Source organism: Dermacentor variabilis, chromosome 3, assembly GCF_050947875.1.
Source record: "Dermacentor variabilis isolate Ectoservices chromosome 3, ASM5094787v1, whole genome shotgun sequence".
Lineage (NCBI taxonomy): Eukaryota > Metazoa > Arthropoda > Arachnida > Ixodida > Ixodidae > Dermacentor > Dermacentor variabilis.
Window position 1 is genome coordinate 219,145,370 of NC_134570.1, and position 23,442 is coordinate 219,168,811.

At 47.7% G+C, this 23,442-nt stretch overlaps 1 protein-coding gene across 1 annotated transcript in view; it reads left to right on the plus strand.

Moving 5' to 3' along the window:
• LOC142575026 (neprilysin-1-like) overlaps positions 1–19,008 on the plus strand; it is a 278,838-nt gene extending 259,830 nt beyond the window's left edge. Inside the window, exons 8-10 of the mRNA XM_075683998.1 lie at positions 8,824–8,882; positions 15,882–15,933; positions 18,906–19,008. Coding sequence (XP_075540113.1) covers positions 8,824–8,882; positions 15,882–15,933; positions 18,906–19,008 — 214 coding nt within the window. The remainder of the gene's footprint in view (positions 1–8,823; positions 8,883–15,881; positions 15,934–18,905) is intronic.
• The last annotated feature ends 4,434 nt before the right edge of the window (positions 19,009–23,442 follow it).

A 23,442-nucleotide genomic window follows, 5' to 3' on the forward strand; every position in this document is an offset into this window, starting at 1 on the left:
GTGTGCGACTACAACAGGTGGGATCCAAGAACGATGCCAGCAAACGTGATATTTTACCTAAGAGGAACTGCAAGGGACTGGTACGACACACACGAAGCTGACCTAACGAGTTGGGATGTCTGCAAAAAAAAAATGCGAGACCTGTTTGGCAGACCTGTCGCTCGTCAGCTGGCGGCAAAAAAAGAACTTGAGTGTCGCGCTCAAACGTCCACAGAATCCTATGTCGTCTACATTCAGGATGTGCTGCCTCTCTGTCGCAAGGCTGATAACAACATGACCGAGGCAGACAAGATTGGTCGCATATTGAAAGGTATTGCAGACGATGCCTTCAATCTCCTGATGTGCAAGGATTGTGCCACTGTGGATGCAATTATAAAGGAGTGCCGGCGATTTGAACAAGTGAAGGGCCGCCGAGTCGCTCAAACTTTCGACCGATTGCCCAATACCGCCGCGACATCTTCTTGCGAAGACCCGCCGCGCTTCGTTCAGCCCACAGGACTGGAAGAAATCACACGCATCGTTCGTTGTGAGCTTGAGACCTTGGCTCCGGGTCCAGTTCGTTCCGACTGTCGGGAAAGCGTGCCCGTTATCTTCCTTATACAAGCGGTCGTTCGGGAGGAAATAGCAAGTTTGGGCATTCCATCTCCCTACTCGGTCCGCCATAGAAACACCTACCAGATTTCTCCGGCCGCTCGCTCCCAGACGCAAAGCTTTCCGCCCCCTCGTCGCAACCCAGCTGATTGGCGCACAGCGGATGATAAAACTATCTGTTTTTATTGTTCCGGTATTGGACACATCGCCCGTCATTGCCGCAACCATTGGTCGTCGCCTCCTCGGTGATCGTCTCCGAGTCACTACCGCCAAGTGCCAGACAATCGTACTTTCTCGCCCTATACGCCGACTAGGATCATCAACGCCGACAGTGCTCCACCAAAATCCAGCCGCTCCCCGTCTCCGCAAGGTCGTAGGTCCCGTTCGCCTCTCGTTCACCGAAGCGAAGCAACCGGTGGCTTCGTTTCGGGAAACTAGGCGGTGCACCTCCCGGAGGTGAAGCTGCAACTCCGACCCGGCCAAGAAATCCTTTGTTGACCCTGCCTACATGTGGAAACCTACTGGACATTGAAGCTGATGGCGTTCCTGTTAGATCTCTCGTTGACACAGGAGCGCAGCTTTCAGTTATGAGCGCTGCTCTCCGCCGAAGGCTCAAAAAGGTTCTGACACCCACCGTACCGTGCTCTGTGCGAGTCGCCGATGGGAGTACTTCACCTGTCCTTGGAAAGTGCACAGCACCTGTAACCATTGGGGGCCATTAAACCGTTGTTCTACTTATCGTCCTTGAACACTGTCCACACGACCTAATTTTCGGCTTCGACTTCCTTTCGAAACAGTCTGCCCAAATTGACTGCTCCTCAGGTGTTGTACAGTTGGATCTGCCGCTTCCTGCCGACGCAACAACTTGTGATTCACACCGCTTATGTTCTGATGAGTTTGCAAGGCTGTCTCCACAGGCGGCTACAAATGTCCTCCTGACGCCCTGTCCTCCCGTACCTGATGGCGAGTATGTCGTGTCGCCGCTTATTGACGTGGTTTTGTCGCGCAATATCTTGTCGCGCAGATTGCCCTGCAGAGCACCTTAATCAGGATGCACGAAAACTGCGCTCGCGTGCACATCCTCAATTTTGGATTTTCGTCGCATGTGCTGCCACGCGGTATCGCCATAGCGCATATCACTCCTTTGGAACAATTTGAGATTTCTTCTTTGACCTCTGAATCCGTCATCAGTGCCAACGGACCTTTGTCACCCACTCCTCCGTACTCGACGCCTGCTGACGATGTTTCTAAGATGATCGCCCCTGAAATTCCTTCCGAGAAAACAACAGCTCTTCGTCACCTCCTGTTATCTTTTCGGGACATCTTTGATTTGAACGACCGTCCCCTTGGCCAGACATCTGTTGTCACGCATCGCATCAACACCGGTGACGCCAGCCCCATTCATAGGCGGCCATATCGTGTCCCCGCAACAGAAAGGGCCATCATACAGAAAGAAGTAGACAGGATGATGGACAAGGACATCATTGAACCTTCCAGTAGCCCGTGGGCATCCCCGGTTGTCTTAGTAAAGAAAAAAAGACAACTCGTGGCGCTTCTGCGTTGACTACCGTCACCTCAACAGGATAACAAAAAAGGATGTTTATCCCCTTCCGCGCATTGATGTTGCTCTTGACTGCCTTCACGGATCCCAATACTTTTCATCAATTGACCTCCGCTCCGTCTATTGGCAGATTAGCGTCGATGAGATGGACCGCTAGAAAACCGCCTTCGTCACACCGAATGGTCTGTACCAATTTAAAGTCATGCCGTTTGGATTATGCAATGCGCCAGCTACATTCGAGCGCATGATGGACTCTCTCTTGCGCGGCTTGAAGTGGTCTACATGTATCTGCTACCTCGACGATGTGATTGTGTTTTCGCCGAATTTTGAGAGCCACCTGCGACGCCTCACAACCATACTCTCCGTGTTTCGCAGGGCTGGCCTTCAGCTAAACTCCTCCAAGTGCCATTTCGTTCCCCGTGAAATTAACATGCTCGCCCATCTCGTAAACGCCGCCGGAATCCAACCTGATCCACAGAAAGTTCACGCCGTGCGGAATTTTCCTGCACCTTGTTGAACAAACGATGTCTGTAGTTTTCGGGGCTTACGCTCTTATTTCCGGCGATTTGTGAAAAATTTTGCCGACATCGCTCACCCTCTCACTGACCTTCTTAAGAAAGGCGTCTCTTTCTCTTGGGGACCACTGCAGGAAAAAGCCTTTTCTACCCTGATTGAGCGGCTTACAACTTCCCCAATTCTGTCGCACTTTGACCCTTCTGCGCCCACTGAAGTACGAACTGACGCGAGTGGTCATGGCATCGGCGCTGTCCTCGCTCTGCGTCAACAGGGCCAAGACCGTGTCATCGCTTACGCTAGCCGCCTTCTTTCCACGCCCGAGCGAAATTACTCCATTACTGAGAGAGAATGTCTCGCGCTCGTATGGACGGTCGCGAAATTCCGGCCGTACCTTTTCGGTCGGAGCTTCTACGCCGTAACCGATCATCACGCCCTCTGCTGGCTCTCCTCTTTGAAGGACCCAACTGGACGACTTGCTCGTTGGGCATTGCGTCTACAGGAATATACATATTCTATTATGTATAAGTCAGGACGCCTGCATAAAGACGCTGACTGCCTGTCCCGCAATCCCGTGGATCAACCGGACGATACCGATGCAGACTCGGACATCAGTGTTCTATCCATCTCCGGCTTCCTCCACATTGGCGACGAGCAGCGCAAAGATCCTGTTATTCGAACACCTAAGCTCCTCGACCACATTCGAACGCCTAAGTTATGGAACGCCTAAGCTCCTCGACCAATGACCCGTCCCTCCGGATGTTCGCCTTGCGCGATGGAAATTTATACCGTCGTAGCGTTCGTCCTGACGGCCCGGAGCTCCTCCTAGTCGTTCCCAAGCACCTTCGACTAGCCGTGCTCCAGCAACTTCATGACACTCCTACTGCTGGACATCTGGGCATCACTCGTACATACGACCGCCTGCGGCGCCGCTTCTTCTAGCCTGGCGTTTATCGCTCTGTGCGCCGTTATGTCGCTTCTTGCGACCTGTGTCAGCGACGGAAGACGCCTGCTACACCTCCCGCTGGTTTGATTCTACCAATTGATATCCCCACAGAGCCTTTCTTTCGTGTGGGCCTAGACCTCCTTGGCCCTTTTCCAATTTCTATCAAAGGCAACAAATGGATTGCTGTAGCAACCGATTATGCCACGAGATATGCCATCGAATGAGCGCTACCAACCAGCTGCGCTACAGATGTCGCCGACTTCTTACTATACGACGTCATCCTGCATCACGGCGCCCATCGCCAGTTGCTGACGTATCGCGGCCGCTACTTTTTATCGAAGGCCGTCGATGACCTGCTCCGCTCCTGCTGTACAGAACACCAGATTGCTACCGCGTACCACCCTCAAACGAACGGCCTCACCGAGCGACTCAACCGCACGCTAACTGAAATGCTGGCCATGTACGTTTCTGACGATCACCGTGACTGGGACGTCGCTTTACCATACATCACTTTCGCATACAACTCGTCCCGTCACGACACTGCCGGATTTTCACCATTTTACCTTTTGTTTGGCCCCGACCCCACCTTGCCCTTTGACACGTTGCTACGTTCCGCAGTACAATCACCCAGCAGTGGTTACGCTCGCGATGCTATTGACTTAGCCGCCCAGGCCCGCGATGTCGCCCATCATCGCCTCACAGTCTCGCAAGCTTCTCAAAAACGACGCTACGACCTTCGGAACCGAGACTACCATTTTTCACCTGGTTCCCCTGTCCTCTGGACGCCTTCACGTCGCGTTGGCTTGTCGGAAAAACTACTTTCCCGGAATTCTGGTCCGTACAAGAACTTACGCCCGCTGTCCGACGTGACATACGAGATTGCCCCAGTCGGTCAGCCTTCAGTGCATCGCAACGTCACCAGCGATGTTGTCCACGTCGCCAGGCTTAAGCCCTATGTCCCCCCATTAAGTGAAGCTCTATAACTTGCACCGGGACGGAGCTTCTCCACCTGGAAGGTGATGTTGCGGTGAAGGAAACGAAGAAGTTGAATTGGACTAGACGAAGACGAAGTCTGGCAGTTGCCTGAACGCGATATTCGCCAGTTGTAAATATACGTTATTTTACACTCGTGGGCCTGCTTTCTTCCTGCAACAATATATATGCACCTTGTACATGCCTTTTCACTTTTGATTAATATTCATCCTGCACGAGAACACGTACTCGAGAAAAACAACCGTCGCATTAGATATGCGACGGTTGTTTTTCTCGAGTACGTGTTTTCGGTTCTATTAGAATATTTTACTACTTCAGCGCCCCGGTTAATATCTAGTGTGGCGGCGAGCCATAGAGCCCACTCTGTCAACGTCCCGACCATACCTGGTCCCGCGCCATGCAGCCAAGTCAGTAGAAGTGTGTAGCGTGCCGCAATCGTAGGACAATACAGAATTTGTGGAGCCGAAGCTGCCCACCGCTTAGCGGCGTAAGCAGAACGTCGGCTTGTGGTAAGTGACTTCTTGCGCGCTGCAGCCTCCCAGTTTCTGTTTCGTGCGTTCTGACAGACGAAATTTCACGTGCTGTAGCTCCACGAGTAAAGCATTTTTCTAGATGCAAAGGTTAATGTGTTGTACACAGGCTCATATAAAAAAGTTATGAAACAGTGCTTAGCTGGGCTCTGGTGCGTGTTTGTCACATTTTCACATAGGTGACGATGGTAAAAGATGCGGCTATAAGCCAGTACAGGGAAAAAAGTTCCAGAAGCAAGCCACAGATAAAACACACAGAGAGATGTCATAGAGGCTTACTACTTAACTAGAGCGAAGCAAAAATACATAAGCACACCGTCACTGTCACCTCTTGAAAAGAGTTACATTTTTTATGGCTTCCTTTAACGTGCGTAATGTTGTAATGTTGCAGGGATTCTATGAATGCTAAGTTTCATTGCCATAGCAATCATACTGGCACTCCATGTCCATTTCTGCCGTCGGCGTCGCCATGATATTCCCTATAGGGTCCAATGGCGATAAAATTGTCGCCGCATGCCGTACAATGTGTGTGTGAGTTAAAGTGTGCGAGGCTCACCATCGTGTGCGCGTGACACCGTGCTTGTGAATTTAATTGGTAAGAGTATGTTTAAAAGTTGATGACACTGATAGGACTACTATCCTTACTTTTTCTTAGATTTCTGTTAAAGTTATGGCATAAATACTGCTTGGCCGCTCGATATACACAGTTGGAAGTCTACGCCCGCTGTGTTTCTTCGTGTGAGTCGTTATAACGCGATAGCGTTAAGAATCCCGTGTCGCAGAAAATCAGTCATCCGGCGTCGGACGTCACATTTGCAAAATAATTTTCGGAACACGTTCGCCCAGGAATTCCATATGATGCAAGGAATTCTTTAAACTAAGTGAATTTGTCAACCTAAAATGCGGAGAAAAATCGTACACTACGACTTGCACGCAACACTAACGTGATAGCTCTCGGATTGTAATTTGAGTATACGAGAAAACGTAATTTTGTTACGTGAAAACTCTGAGACACCCCTTCACACACACAAATCGGCCGCGGCGTCAGCCATTTGCGCGCGCCGGCGCAATGGGTGCTTTGGGGGCCACGAAGCGGCGAGCCCCGTTCCTTGCATTAACTCCACCTGACACTCGCCACCGCCGCATCGCGACCCACGCAAGAGGCCGTGGTTCCACCAAAAGCTCGCCTTCGTGCATAGTGTTCACGGCAAGCGTTTCCTGGTAAACAATATGGTTACATACGCTGCATTTGCCGGGAAGCGTGAGAAACAGTCGGGTATCTTTGAATGCTATCGCGTTCCACTCTGAAAGGCGAAGCTTAAGCGCCCTTCAAATTTTTCGTACCGTTTTCTTCGCGCTCATCAAAGTTTGCTTCACGTTAAACTATTGAGCTTTGTGTGCCAGAATCACCCTACGATTTTGACGCACGCTCTAGTGGGGTACCCTAAATAATGTTTGACCGCCTTCAGTTTTTTAACGTACACCGAATGTACGGGTACTTTTTACTTCCACCTCGTCATGGCTGGAAATTGATGCCGCGAACTCGAGCTTAGCAGCGCAACACCAAAGCCACTACGGGGACCAGGAGGATCACTCTAACGTACCAATAACGATTGATGAGCTACTGACTATAAATTTTGGGTCCTATATAGCCGTTTCATTAATTCGCGACTAAATACCTGATATCGCCCGTGTCCCCATGGTTGCCACCGCTGACGGCATGTCTCTGAAGGAGGCGTCCTTTCATTTAGAAACAGATCGTCTTAAACAGTGCCTAAAGGATTTGTACACACCACCGAATTTGTAACTGTATGGCTTACGCCTTTATAAGTTAAAGCTCAACCTTTGTTTTATACAGAACTGCTTCATGGCATAGTTGTTTTCTATAAGCATAATTGCGGCAAGTAAAAAAGAAGAGATTTTTTACCATGCAACCCAAGTCATCATCAATGTCTGTCTTGTGTCTTTATTCTGTTTGAGCACAATATTGGTTTAGCTTCCGAGCAGACTTCAGTACACTGTTTTCTATGGGGTAAGGGAAGTAATCCTACAGATGGTTCTGACTTGGTCAAAGAAGAGACTCGGTGTGCGGCATCAATATGTTGAGTTGCCCTTTCAGGCATTCAGTGCTCCTTCTCATTGTTGAGTTCTCTCCTTCATCCATAGGAATTCTGTTATTTTATAAATTATTCTGACAGTTTTCTAGCTGTAGTTGCAATAAGCTCCTTTTTTATTTCCTTGGTTTCTTTAGTGAAGAAGCTATTTTTGTTTTTAAACAGGTTGCTTTTTGCCCTCACAACGTTTGTTCGTTCCTCGATGTTCCAAGTTTTGTCGTTCAAAGAGCTGGTTCGTGAAAGTGATCGACTACCAGGAATCTTGCAGTTTAACTTCGATAATCTTAGGAATGCCTCTATTAAGAAGGGTATCTTATGGTGAATAGCTTTCAACGTGCTTAGCGTTATGCTTCCAACAAGAGACACATGCAGCAGATTGTCGGCTGTACAGTGGGAATCTTTGACAACATCCTGTTTGCGAACAGTGGCAACTGCACAAGTCAATGCCGTTGTCAGAAAAACTATCAAAAAAGCAGGTTTCCACACTAAATTCAAGACGAGGGAGCAAGCTTTCCACAAGTGCAGCGTCGTCAGGTTGCACGCTTCACGTTGACAAGTGCAAAACCGCCAAGAAGGAGAACACGATAACAACGTTTATTTCTCAGGAGCACACGATTCACGAGAGAGGCCTAACGTGCCTGATCAGGTCATTGATAAGTAGAGCATTCCACTACTCATTCAGTCGAACGCGTGATCTGTGCCTCGGCGTCCTTATATTAATTTCTTTATGCTGTTTCTTTTTGTGATCCAACAATCAAGCTTTTCAGCTTCTAGCGCTCTCTCTGTTCCTATGAATATGCATGTGCGTATTAACTATACGGTTTTTCATATCTGCACTCGTATTTGCCCAGTTGTGTAGCGTATTTTACGCTTTGTGTGCCAGAGGTTCCAATGATGTCTCTGTTTACTACACAATGTTCAGCGTAAGTACAAACCGTGTAATGCGACGAAAATTTTGCCAGTTCTTTTGCAGTAGTGGGCAACATAACGTTCATGTCGCTAGTCAATCACAGAGCTGTGATCATCAGCCGTGAAGGCCTAGAGGCTTTGGTGTTACACTGCTCAGACCAATCGCGTGGACTCGAATCCCGGCCCCGTGAGCTGCACTTTAATTCGGCGAAATGCAGGAACGCCAGCCTACCGTACTTTCGGCACACGTAGCGAAACACAGTTGGTCAGAATTCTACTGGAGTCATCGATTACGGTGTCCCTCATAATTATATCGTGGTTCAGCGCGTAAAGTATCAAAATTTACCTAATTATTTAAACAGTCGCATTTATGTGTCATCTACGATTTATACGATCACTGTTCCTAATTTGGGTCTTTCAACGAAGGATACCGTGAACGTTTAGCAAGGCTGTTTTGAGGTTCATTAACGCTGAAAAAGTATGGCAGGTATCCACAATTACGGACTTGCAATAAAGGTTTGTAGGGGTACCACGTTAGTGCATATTATTGGGATCAGCATCCAGTACATTTAGAAAGTGCTTAGAGTTGGTTATATTCTATAATTACAACAACTGACACTGTTGTCTGTCATTAATCAGTGGACTGACGGGCCTGTAATATTGCAGGTGGGTTCAACTGCAACCACAAGCGGACCCGACATATCAGTATCTGGGCAACTTTATCAGTAAGTCTTTGGACAGCTTTTACAGCGAAGCTGTTTATGCGGGCCCTGTGCCGTCGTTGTCAAGCTTCGCTGAAAAGGAGCCACGCAATCTGGCGGGAGAGGAAAATAAGCAGGAGGAAAGAGATTGGAGTGACCACTTTCCCACTGTGAGAAAGATATAGGCGAGTCTTCTTATAACGTTGTCTCACGGTGCATTTTTGGTGATCTAGCCAGATCGGCATTGACCTTATCGGCGATTAATTGCACCCTGCCGCGAAAGAAACAAACGTTATGCTGGCCATTTGCGGCTAAGTGCACAGCGATTGAAACGCGGTATACAGGGAGCGCGTGGCTGCGGGCACTCCTTGCACCAGCACGAAGTGCGGGCAGCCACGTCAGTCGTCAAACCAATCCAACCAATCCTCGAAACGATTGCAGCGCCCGCATCTCCGGTGGTGGGTCTTGCGCATAACATACGAGTCTTTGGATTAGTGGATCCGCACATTCCAACCCAGCTACAACTATGGGAAGACCACAAGTAGTGTGTACTCCTGAGGAAGAATCCGACCACCACATAAGCGAAATTGAGGCAAAATAATCTTGAAACAAAAGATTTACAGCATTAACTGCTTGCCGAGTTTGACTTGCATGGTGTAACACTCGGTGTAACTTACGAAGCCTCTCTGTTTGACCACCTGCACAGCCTGAAAGGGGCGGTGGTTTTTTTTAACACTAGCACATGGGATTCTTGTTAAAGCAGTTGTCACCCCTAACAGATCCGTATACACGGCAACCATGCAACTAAGAAAATACTCTAATCTGGCAAGGACCAGTAGTGAGCTACAATAAAGTTGTCATAATTACTGGCCATACTCTGCTATTAAATGTCACCTAGTAATTATATTCCAGTCCAGTAGCAACTGCGTAATTATATTTGCCAGTAGTAGAGGTAAAATTCTAGGTTGTCTAGAAAGATTTTTAGCCCATCCGTAACTTTTAGGTGCATATACGCAAACTTGCACACAAATGTTGGGGTGTACCACGCTGCTTATTATTTTTACGCAATTCTAACAGATCGGCCGCAGTTTTTGTCAAGTTATATTCTGCATATTAGTGATGGCAACAAAAAGAACATCAAGTGTTTCGGTCACATGGCTCAAAGGGGACATTCACGCACACTACGTTGTTTTGGAGTCGTATTGAATGCTCCCACAAACAATGTATTGACAACCTCTCGAGTGTGAGAGAGGCAACACGGGGACAAGCATTTTCTTCCCAGTGTTGCCTCTTGCGCTATGTGCGCTTTATATCAGTGAACCTCGTTGCTTAGTAACATTCTGTTTGATGACATAGTGCTCTGGTGCCTCGACAAAAATGTGAAAACTCGTAGCACTGAAACAAGTTGTATGTCAGATGAGCTACGAAGATGCAAGTGTTTGCCATATTTATGACTTCTGGCCAGACGGAACCTTTTGTGTGAATATGAACAATGTTTTGCCGAACGTAATCGCTACTAAGCGGAAAGACCAAAGGAAAGGAACATTTGTTCAAAGAGCAGTCAATCTCTTAAAAAAAGAACTTTATTGTTCTATATTACAATACATCACGGTTACTTTATGCTGCCAAGTCGCGTAAATTCTTTCAAATTTATGGATTTAATATGCCCTCAGGGCAAGAGGCAATCAAGACGGGTATGGTTAAATCAGTAGAAAGAGATAACAAACGAATAAGAAAGTTAGGTGTAGTCAATGCAGCTCAATATACAATGTTAGCTAAAAATATACACGGGCACCTAATTCGCAAATTATTAATGAAAAGGAACATTTAAACTGGTATGCATTATAATTTGCTCTCTTATACAATATCACCTAAAGAATTCTTGAAGTGATCATGATTTCGTATGGCAGCAATGTCTGCTGGAAGCTGATTCCACTCTTTGGATGTGCGTGGTAGGAATGACATAAGGTATTTTTATGCGTCATGGAGTACCAATTTTGTGACAGTGACCTAGCCGAGATTTTACGTAACCGAGAGGTTAAAATAAGTTAGCCACAAAGGAAAGCGGGGGGAAATATGTGGTGGAAAATATAAAGAGATATTTTGCCGCAGTGTGCTAGTCATGGCAGGTCAATATTATATTGTATGTTACTTACAGTGGCAGTTGTTATATCTGAAGCAGCAGAAGCTCTTTGTTCGCGAGTTGGAGAAGCGTACTTGAAAAAAAAACAGCGCTACAAAGACTCGGGACTAAAATAAGAACATGCGCCTGTCCATCGTATATGTTCTTTTAGTCCGCGTCTTTGCAGCGCTGTTTGTTCTCCAATCAGTTGTTATAGTTAGATAGGATGAAGTCGTTAGATATGTTCTGAACCATTTAAAAAGAGTATTTGGTAGTTACCAGGGTCACTGACTGCGGCAGACTACTCTACATTTGAGCGATACAATGTTATACAAAGCAAACGTTCAAGTGTTGAAGGCCCTCGTGAAAAGGTCCACTGTCTGTATCTCAGTACCTTTTGTTTTTTATCTCTTGTATTTACGAAATACTGTGCTGATTGAAAAGTAGGAAAGTGACGAGGGCAACAAGCAACAATTGCGGACGCGCTAAAATAGAAAGAAAAAATTAACTTATGAAAGGATGTAAAATGGGTGATCACTACAAAAGAAGACATCCAGCGGAATCGATAGGCATAGAAAGCCAATGTCTAGCACAGCAACACCATGTCTTGAATAGAACCCATTCCATTTATTAAGCACAAGTAATTGCCCCTATGTTGTCCATGGTGTCGGTGTTTGTTGGCTTCTCATGGTATTACTACGTCTATATATATATATATATATATATATATATATACGTAGTAATACCATGAGAATCCAACAAACACCGACACCATGGACAACATAGGGGCAATTACTCGTACATAGGGTGGGGCTACGAAGAGCGACGGGGCAGGGACAAACGAGGGCTGACTATAACGGCTACAGAGAGAAATGTTCCTCACGCCGCTACAATGGAAGCATATGGGCTTCTCGTCTGGTGTTCGCCATTGGGCAGGATCTGAATATCGGCGAAACGTCGGTGGAGGGCGATGAATAGGGGCAGTACTAAGCGGAGGGCGTGTTATGGAGCACAAGGGTTGAATTCCTGCGTTGGCCAGTTCTTTGCGGACGACTGCCTGGATGAGGGAGATCGTCACTTGCGTATCCTCAGAAGGGCGCGCGAAAGAATATGGCGACGCAGCCTCGATTTCGCGCCGCACAATTCGGACAATGCATTCGGTAAAGACAATTGATGAGCCTAATGAGCGTCTTCGCACGACGACCTAGCGGCGGTGTTGGGAAGCCGTACGAACTGTCCGATGATGCGACGGATTTTTGCGCCTTCGGAACGTGTGCACTGACGGATGATTTCGTCGACCGTCGAGCAGTCTTTAAAAGCGAGCAGGTTAAACGCATCATCGGAGATGCCTTTCAGAATGTGTCTCAATTTGTAAGCCTCGGGCATACTGATATCGACCTGCGGCAAAGAGCTAGGACATCAAGGATGTACGCAACGTACGACTCGGTAGCTGTCTTAGACCTACAGGGTAGGTCTTTCACTGCGGCGCATTTGCGACCAGCGAGCTTGCCGAAGAAGTCGCGAAGTTTTTGCTTGCATACGTCCAAGCTGGTCAACTCTTCTTTGTGTGTGTCATACCAGGTGCGTCATCATCCCCTTAGGTAGAAGAGTAGATTTTCCAGCATCACTGTCGGGTCCCGTCGGTTGTGTGCAGCCACGCGTTCGTATGTGCCAAGCCATTCTTCGATGTCGACTTTGTCGCTTCCCTTACCAGAGAAAGTGCCGGGGTCGCGCGGGCGGGTCAAGACGACTGACGGTTGCGGTGTCGCGGATGCTAAGGGCCCGCGTGCGCCAGGTGCTGACACCGTGCTTAACTGAGCGGCCTGATCTTCTGTCAGCATCGTAGGACGGCCGAGGACAAGCCGCTGTGGAGTTCCGTCTTGTGTAATACCCAGTACCTCCACCAAAAATTAAACGGGCAGAGATATAAGGATAAATGGCACCGTGTTTACTCAGCACGAGATGTGGCCGGTACAATCAGTATTGCCGAACGTTAGGTAAGCCCCACTACGTCATCTGTGTCGTCTTGTTGGTGATCGTCGTATTTTTCGCTCCCATGGCGCCGTGACAATATATATATATATATATATATATATATATATATATATATATATATATATATATATATATATATATATATGGGCGTTCATGTATGCATGTAGATGTGCATCTGCTTATGTTTTCCCTTTCTTTTTCTTCGTTGGTGCAACTACAAAAGTAAAATTATTACATATGTGCGCCAAATTGGTTCTCCACTGTATGCACCACTGCTGGGCCGCTATAACGTAAAACTATTCCAAACTTTTCTATTCCAATTCTGCAATCAGCCAACCGCGATTGGTCAAAAACTTTTTTTGGACCATCCTCACTTCACCTGCCTGTCAGGCGACGCCACGAAAACCGCGATATGTCCCCATCTGATATGACGTGTACACACTGATTACGCATAATTTGACCGAACAAAACAAAAATAGTTATTTCTGATTCGACGCCTTTTTGCCATTAGCCCTCGGCTATTGGTAAAAAGGTTTAGGGCTGCACCAACTTCAACTGCCTGTCACGCGACGTCACAAAACCGCAAAAGCTGGCTTCGTCAATGTGACGCGTGCGCATTAAAGATGCATTAATATCCCAAACAAAACTGATTTTTTGCTGACTAGCCACAGGCTGCCCCGTTCTGAAAGGAATGAAAGATGGCTGCCGCCGATCGCTCAGGCACTGGCTACTGGCACCTGCCGGAGAGCATGGGTTTATTTGGTGTAAGAAGGCTTTTTGCGTGGCCGTGTAGGGTTTTCGAGAACTTTCGGCACGTTTACGACCTCGTTGTGCCAACTCTTCTTTGCTGAGGATCCGTTTTAGCGTCATTCATATGCCTCCGTTGCATGCCGCCCGATTGTCGATGAGCCACCGTATGCTAAGTAGCAGAAAGCGGACCAATAGCATACGCCGGCACCACCCTCTTCATCCGGTTATCGATTTTCAGTGCAGTGGCTCGGCCCCATCGAATCACTCTCCCCTTGAGTATTCTCTTGGCCTCTTGTGAGCCAATTAGATAAGACAAGCCGCTGAGTGCAAACAATGTTATTCGTTTTTCAAGGAAACAAAAGTGACCTCCTATGAACGAGGGGAGTATTTGATTGGTTTGTTCAGACAAACCTGCGGGTGACCGCTCGATGCTTGCGTCGGCGGTTACGCAAATTTGACGTCAGGAAATTTGAATAAAACATATTGCAATAGTTTTACGTTATACGGCCCCTGCTGCCTGTTGTAATGTGAACGCCGTGAAGCATATTGGGGCTTTTTATTCATACCCCTTCCATCATCATTTTTTGCCCTGTGGGGATGTAAACATTATTATTATTATTATTATTATTATTATTATTATTATTATTATTATTATTATTATTATTATTATTATTATTATTATTATTATTACATACGCCTATTCTAGTGAAGGCACCACTTGCAGACAGAAACTAAAGCAGAGCTCCCAATAGCATGATGACAAGGTAACGGGCGAGAAGACAGGACGATATCAGCCATGCCTTGACACGCGCATGCGGGGCATGATCCGACGGCAGTGGCAGCCAGCGGGACCTGTGTTATGAACAGCATGCGTGCCACCAAAGCGTGCATTTGATCGCTCGCAACTACACAATGTCAGCGCCACTGAGGCACCATGGCGCACGCGTCAGAGTCGACCTCGCTAAGAAATGAAAAGGAAAAATAAGGCCACCCCTGTCGCACAATTTTTTATCGAGATAGGAGAGATTTGGATGCTGGAGAATAATATTTTCTGTTGCTGCAATGTTCTGGCTAATATTTGAATACGTGCATATTTAGAAATGACCAGACACACCTAATGTTGTCCAACTGCCGGATTCGAAGAAATGACGATATTGCTCAGAATCTCCAACCTCTGACCACTAGGCAACGAACACTTGCCACATCAGGCTGAATTGGACAACTTTAAATATTAACCGCTTGCGAGGAAGGTATTAGGAGCCTAAAATTAAATTGTACACTTGTTCGTGATAAAGTTAAGCTACGGTTGCAGGCCATGTTATAGTTGAGAATTTGCAATTAATTTTAACCACCCAGCGTACTTAACGGGCATGCCATTACACGGGTGTTTTTACATTACGTCCCCGCCTAAATGGGGCCTCCGCGGCGGGGATTGGGTCCGGTGCCCTCGAGATCAGGAGCGCAACGCCACTATGCCACTACGGCGGGCGACAGACGTTTTGTAGCTGCCTGGGATTGTGCCTTATGCCTCCCTCGCGTGCTGAGCCTTCACAATATGCCACACCCGTGTTCAATTGAAGCGCCATTGCGGCCATCAATATTAGTTATGCCTATATATACATAGATGCATCGATCGAAATAAAACACACTACAGCGACGCTGCTCGCCCTCCTTCACAGAAAGGAAGGGCTAATGAAATTTTTCGTCTTGCTCTACAATTTTCTCACTGGCACTTTTCATCTGCTATAATGTTTGACAAGTTCATTAATTCATAAAGACTGAATATCCGATTAAGGGGAACGCAAAAAGTAATCTGAGTATCTCCAAGCGACGGCAAGCACCATACATTGCTTCTCTACAGCTACGTGGCACATATATATTTTTAAGTCTCGTTGCAAAATAGTTTGGACAACCTGTATAACCCTGCGTCAGAATGTCACAGTAGGGGACTCAAACGAAATAGTTCATTCTATCGCTTTAAATGCTTAGGCGTTCGAGCGATAGGGCACTTTTGTTCTTCCAGAGGGAAAATACAGTAACAAGTGGTTGGCCAGAAATTACTAGCTTTGTGATAACTTTTGCCGATTATTGTTGCAATTAGTGCTTGGCAATGAATGGGAGCTTGTTCATCTTTCCATTGATTTTCTCATGTGCAGTGCTGCCGGAAGTCTATCTTCACGACCCTTTCTTTAGACTGACGGCGAGCCCGTAAGTCCTACATGTATTCTTATCTTCCAATTTTTGCACTGAGTGAGCTGTTGAGTGAATTCTCGCATTGCGCCACAAATTAAAGCAAATAAATTAGACATCTGGCCTAACTGGCAAATTCCAAGGCGCTCTTCGTCACGTTGCCAGGGCCATGTTTGAGCAAGTGATGATGCCTACTCGAACGTCGCAGGTCTTGTCACAGTGGGAATGGCTATGCGCTATGAGAGGCACAGACCAAACCGAGTTTCGTGCTTTTCTTTTATTCATGCACATGCGGCACACAAGTCCAGGAATTCAGGACATTGAATACTGCGGCAAAGCTGACCCTGGGGCGATGCGGTCGGCGTAACTCTATGGGAAGCACTTTTTAAACAAAAATCGACTGCTGATCGATGCCTCGTTTTTCGCGATTTGCACCTTAGGATCTTAATCCCTGCAAGTCCAGTCCCCTGCAAGAAACTTCGAGAAATTGTTTGCCTCCTACAAATAACATGGCCACCGCAGCTCCATCGCAAGTAACACTACAGAATACTATGGTCCCGGAGAGCTTCCATGGTGAAGCCTTTGAAGACGTCCAAGATTGGCTAGACCAGTTCGAGCGCGTCGCCCAGTATAACCATAAGACCAGCTCTGCGGACAAACTCTCGAGTGTCTATTTCTATTTGAAGGACAATGCTCGTACGTGGTACGTAAACCGGGAGGGGAGCTTTGCCACGTGGGACGACTTCCGCGCACAGCTGCTGGATACCCTTTCAAGCATCGACAGGAGGGGAAACGCGCAGCGTCTCCTCGAAATCTGCGTTCAAAAGGCCAATGAGAGTGTTACTATGTTCGCGGAAGACATGGCTCGTCTTTTGCGTAGGGCAGACCCAGACATGCCAGAGGAAAGAAAGCTGCGATATCTCTTGCGAGGAGTGAAGGAGCAACTGTTTGCCGGCCTTGTGAGAAATCCACCGACAACAGTGGCACAGTTCACAAAAGAGGCTACAGCCATTGAACGGGCCCTGCAGCAGCGATACCGCCAGCATGACGAGCAACTCGGCGGCGAACACTTCCGTACTGGCTGCGAGTAACGACATGTCTCTGTGTGAAGTTGCCCGAGAGGTGGTGCGAGAAGGCGGTGTCCCGAAGGGAAGAGTTGATTCAGCGGGCCTATAGCCACAAGGCGGTCGAGCTGACCCTGCAGCAGGGCTGGCTACTGTGGGGTTCGACCGTGGTGATCCCACAATGTCTCCAGTCCAGGGTACTGAAGTTGCTGCATGCGCATCATCCTGGCGTGGAAAAGACAAATATGGTGGTCCAGTCCCAGGTTTTGGGGCCTGACCCGGACCAGGAAATCGCATACATGGTGCAGAACTGCCAAGGCTGCCAGCAGCATCAGCGGGCCTAGCGTGATGTGAAACTCGCCCCCTGGCCCTCGCCACAGAGACCTTGGTCCCACCTGCATGTGAATTTTGGGGGGTCTTTCAAAGGTCAAAGGGCCATTACTTCCTGGTGGTGGTGGGTGCCTTATTGAAGTGGGTGGTGGTTGTACCTGTCAAAACCCTATCATCAAGTGTGGCTACTGCGGCACTGCGACATCTCTTCGCCGCCCATGGGTTGCAGGACGTCATTCTGTCCGACAATGTTTCCGCTTTCGCCAGCACAGAGTACCTGGCCTGGCTGACGAAGGACGGAATCCACCGCCTGATGGTTCCGCTGTACCACCCTGCTTCAAACGGTGAAGCCTAGCGAGCGAATTTCTACTGTCTTGCGGTAATGATTGGATTTGCGCATGCGCATTGTTCGAAGAGTTAGCATTGTGTGGTTTCAATAAACCAGTTATTTTTCTGCGTTTGTCCTGTTTTGTACTTCAGTGTCTCTCCCCTAGCTCAGTTTAATGTCCCAAATATTTTCTCACAAACTATACTACCAACACACGCTCCTTGAAATTGAAGCTTGCACAGCCTTAAGCAACATGATTATTGCAAAATCGAACTGCGGCTTTAGACGGTAAGAGCTATCAAGATATTTTAAGCGATCGTCAAGCAACAATGTAACGTGAAACATTGGACGTAGATAGCAATTGCTCGCACCAGTCGCAGGTGAAGCCATACACAATACAAATTATGGCAATGGGAGATGGAACGCAAAGGAGACCCAAACACGCGCGCATATGTAAATAATAAGCAGTTGGGAATCAAAGTGGTATTGCGAGCTCCATTACCATCTCTTGCAAATTACTCTTTTAGCGCCAAACATAATGGCTGTGGTCTATACCTAAACTTTAGAAAAACGTTTTACTTATCATGTTGTGGTGCGCTCAGCGATGAGAGAAGCTGCCAATTTATATGCGATAGAACTAAGGCAGAATAATGGGTTGCTGTGGTGCTCGTTCAATCTCTTTCGAGATGTAAGAGAAATGCAGACTGTCAGCAAAAAACCTTTAAAGGAAGCGCACTATAAGCCATCTTTACGGGAGTGTTGTATTAATTTGAACAAGATGCTAGGGGGTGGTGAAATGAAGCGTAGCAATCCTGAGGCAGCTGAAGGTTTAACATGTTCTATGACATAAAGTACTGCAGCACTCCCTGAACAACTAATGTTCTGGTGATGAGCTACGGTAAATATATGTCACTATATCCTTCTGTGGTTCAACGATCCGGCAATAAATCCTAACATACATCGTCCAATAATTATTTCTTACAAATCTAGTCGCAAGGCGGTAGGTAAATGAATGATAGTGAGTGCGCCAGAAATGCGTAATAAAAAGTAATACATGAGCAGAACGACAAGAAAGTTTAGGTACATCAACATATCTTACTTCAATGCAAGAATTACAGAATGATAATTCTTTTACGGCGTCACAAAATACTAACTCGTAGAAATGTGATACGGTTAGCTTAGGAGCACCAGCTAAATAAAGAAATGTGTGGGATTATAAATTCACTACTCAGTGTCATGTTGTAAACTATATTTGGAATTAATTACAGGTCTGTAAACTTTGGAGCACTGGGAACGATCTTGGGACATTACATGACCCTCGGCTTGAGCGCTCACGGTGAGAATTCAACCCAGCTGTTTGATTTGATTTGACATACGCTTTTTCCATCATACATGCTCATTGGCTTTATGTAAAAGAACTGCACGAAAGAAAGGCATGCCGGAAGCGCGCCCTCTCTTGTTGCGCGTGAGGCATGGGGGTGAGACGAGGGAGGGCGGGCATTCTTCTCCGGCGGCTGCTGCTTACGGCGCGGCCGTGGGGGTGCCTCATCTAGAAAGCGATCTGCGACGTGGCCACAAAGTGCGCACCCACACCGGCTATATCTTCAAACGAAATCTACTATGTTTGCATTGTATGCGTAGTGCCGGTATCTTCGTATGTGCTGTGGTTTCGACGTTTCGTTCGTGTTGAAGCGAAAGTCACGAAGGTAGATTCGCTTGCTGCTGGTACTGCAATTCCTCACTTCAGAACTTTTACAGCGATTTTCCGCACTCATCGAGCGAGATGTGTTCATGTTTTCCTGTGCATGCGCGACATGTGCATGTCAATTAAGTTAAAACATGCTGGCGGGATAGTTGGTTTGAATCCGTGATAGACTGTGTGAGCGCGACTCAACGAGGACGTAGAAAGAAACAGACACAGAGTGACAGCGCCTACCTTTGTGTGTCTGTTTCTTTCTGCGTCCTCATTCAGTCGCGCGCGCACATTGTATGATTGGTAATTTGGTCGTTAAGCGAATGTTTACAAAAACTACTATCCTCACTTTGTCTAGCTATCAACTAATTTGATATTTCAATGGGTGCTTTGCCTTTCGGGCGAAAGTGCAACTGTTTTGTGAACTATAAATTATGTACGATCCACAGGACAACAGTGAGCATGCACGCGCACGGGTCACTTACGGCACATTCAGCCGTCCGACTGCAGGAATAGTGCTTGCCTTTGCCGCACATCGTGGTCTGGTAACAAGCGACAGCCAGCAGCGCAAGCATATTAGACTGTGTGTCCCATCTGTTTGCAGCGACAGTCGCAGTTGAAGACGAGCAACTTGCATTGCGATGCAGTTAGGTGACGCGGGCATTTGCTGCGGCAGCCAACACAGCGACATGGGCTGCACGCTTCTTTTGTTTTTTTGGGAGTCGCTAATATGTCTGCTCATATTTGGTGCCCCACTTTATCTCAATATAGACATGCTCGATTTCTTGGGCATAACCTTCGGCAGCCACATTTGCGGGCCTTTCCACACACGTGGCTGTCAACTTTATACACTTCAGACCATGTAATCGCTTATGCGAATCTTCGTTAAGGGCAAATTATAGCCGAGAATGGCCACAAACAAAATTTGCACATGACTGCAGCAGCAAAGTATGGAACGGGGAGCATCAATCATGGTGCGTGTAAATTGAGAATATGAGAACCGGTGTCAATCCGGTGACATACAGTCGTCGTTCGGCCCAGAGAAGTGGTATGGCTGACAAAAGCAGGGCGAAATTTCTCGTGGAGACGTAGAAGGTCATGGCGTTGCTTGGGGTTTAAGGCATTGTCGACGACATGGTTGAAAACGTCTTCAGGCGATGTGGCAGTCACGGGACTACAGTGGAGGATGTTGACCTTTGACGATCCAATGGGAAGTTGCAACGTAGTAATGGTGTCGTAAGGCACCACAGTGCCGAGAGATTCACCGCGAAGCAACGTAATCGGGAATGGGAAGTAATTGTATACAGGAAGGTGAGTCGTGCCAGCTTGAAGGCCAAGCAGCGCAGTTGGGAGTGGTGAGAGGTGGCGATGAACGAAAGCAGTCTAAGGTGTGAAGAGCACGGTAGCGTCGGAGGCAACGGAACAGGATACAGGTGCCAGAACAGATGCGTATGGAGGTATTTCGATGTCGTCACTGAGGGACAAATTGGTGCAGGAAAGCGAAACGTCATCAGATATGGCATTGCCAAGCGAAGAGAAAGCGACTTATACACGGGAGCAATCAATGACAGCTTGGCGACGGGAGAGAAAATCCCAACCTAAAATAATATAGTGGGAACAGTGGGGAAGAACGATGAACTCGACTGTGTAGAGCACTCCTTGAATTTCAAGTCTGGCGGCGCACGCAACCACCGGCTGAACGTGCTGTGCTGTGGCCGTGGAGAGTAAAGGACCGAAGAAAGGCGTCGTGACTTTTCGGATTGAGCGGCAAAGTTTTTCGGCAATTACAGATATGGCGGCACCTGTGTCAATGAGGGCAAGCACAGAGACACCTTCAACAGCGACATCAATAACGTTAGGCGGCGAAAGAAGAGGGCTTAAGCGTTGCGGCGATGACGCAGTACTTGCCTCAGGAACTGCGCCACTTAGTTTTCCGCGTCAGCAGGAGAGGGACTTCGACGCATCGGGGAGGGCGAGCTACGAAGAGGAGAAGGAGAACGGCGGTCAGAAACTTGGCGAAAGCTTGGGCGGGGAAGGGGTAAATCGCGGTCAGGAGCGTAAGGCAACGGATGGTCGTACGCGGCTGTGCATGGGTCGTCACGTGGATGAAGTGGACGGCGGCGGCGCAGGCGTGCAATGTGACCGGGAATACCGCACGAATAGCAGATGGGCCGATTGTCCGCTGTACGCCAGGGAAAAATTACTCGATGGACTGGAGGTCGTGGCGGCGTGGGGGTAAAAAAGGGCTAGGCATCGGAAGCGGAGCCCGGAATGTTGGTGGTCGTGGTCGTGCGACGGCGTCGGCGTGAGTCAATGGGGCGGCGAGTTGAGGCACCCGTTCCAGAGGAAGGACCTCGGACACTTGTTCTTCTATAACGTGTCGTAGGGTCCGACTAAGGGACGAACTTGACTCCGGTGGGTTAGAGATGAGGGAGAGCTGGCGAGCAACTTCTTCCTGGACGAAAGCCTTGATTTGCGAGAGGAGGGTGGCATTTGGAAAAGGAGAGGTCAAGCCGGACAACGATTCCTGATGGGGAACAGGACGGCGGGTGAGGAGGCGTTGACGGCGGAGCTCGTCATAGCTTTGGCACAGTTCGATAACTTGGGCAACAGTAGAGGGGCTCTTTGAAATGAGCTTCTGAAACGCGTCCTCGTCGATACCCTTCATGATATGCTTCATTTTATTGCCCTAAGACGTGGAAGCATCGACGCGTTTACAGAGATGGATGACATCTTCGATGTAGCTGGTAAAGTTCTCACCAGGCTGCTGAGAGCGCGACTGCAGACGCTGTTCGGCACGAAGCTTTTGAACAGCAGGGCGGCCGAAGACCTCGCTGAACTTTGTCTTGAATACCGTCCAGCTTGGGACTTCGCTTTCGTGGTTCCGAAACCACAAGTGGGCAATTCCGGTGAGGTAGAAAGGGACCGTGGTCAATTTCGTGATGTCATCCCATTTGTTGTTCCGACTGACGCGTTCGTATGATGACAGCCAGTCATCAACGTCGTGGTCGTCAGTGCCGCTGAAGATAGGAGGGTCCCGCTGGCGGAACGTACCGGGGCATACGGTAGACTGGGGAGCAGGTGGTGGTAAGCTCGTGGCGCTTTCGGTGGTCATGATGGCAAGGAGAGTCCGGCTGTGCAATTCCAGGATTGTAGGAGACCCAGCAAACCTCCACCAATTATGGCAAAGAAGTCCGACACGGTTGTGGACGACACGATGGACACGGACAAGAAGTCGCAACAGCGTAGGCTTAGCCAGTCACACCAGGAACACCAGGGATATATATATATATATATATATATATATATATATATATATATATATATATATATATATATATATATATATATATAAGAAGGGCAAGCACCTCACTGTAATGTCTCGATTAAAAAGAAACCTCGTCATTGTATATAGGCCTATATCTTAGAACGACAGAAAGCTGAGCTAGTTGGTAAGGATTCACTATGCAAAATAGAAGTGAGGCGTGCAGACAGGACACAAGAGGAGAGAAGTAGACAACACGAACGCCAACTATCAACTGAAGGGAGCACTGAGGCGAAAAAAGAAAGAAGACACAAAACTCATCTGCGCATAGCATGGCATATCTAGAATGGTGGAAGTGCGTGCGTGAGTCAGCCTTCGATTACTTTACATTAGGAAGAGATTAAGTGCCTTAACATTTATCCTTCACGTAGACCGGCACGTGTACCCGATTGACACGTGGTGTTACCATTCCTGAGCATGCGCAGGTCAGTTTTGTGTCTTCTTTCTTTTTTCGCCTCAGTGCTCCCTTCAGTTGATAGTTGGCGTTCGTGTTATCTACTTCTCTACTCTTGTGTCCTGTCTGCACGCCTCACTTCTATTTTGCATAATGAATCCTTACCAACTAGATCACCTTTCTGTCGTTCTAAGCTTCATTTCTAGTACTCTGAGTCCTTTTTCATGTTCCCCTACTTATCTGCACAATCCTGCTTCGTTAGCTTCCCTAATTGCGATATGTATGTTACCCGCTAGAACCATGTCGTGGTTTAGTCGTAATCGTGTCGTCCCATTGGAAGTTCAAATGATGTACGGCTTTCTTCAACCATCAACTGGGCATGCCAGGAGGATT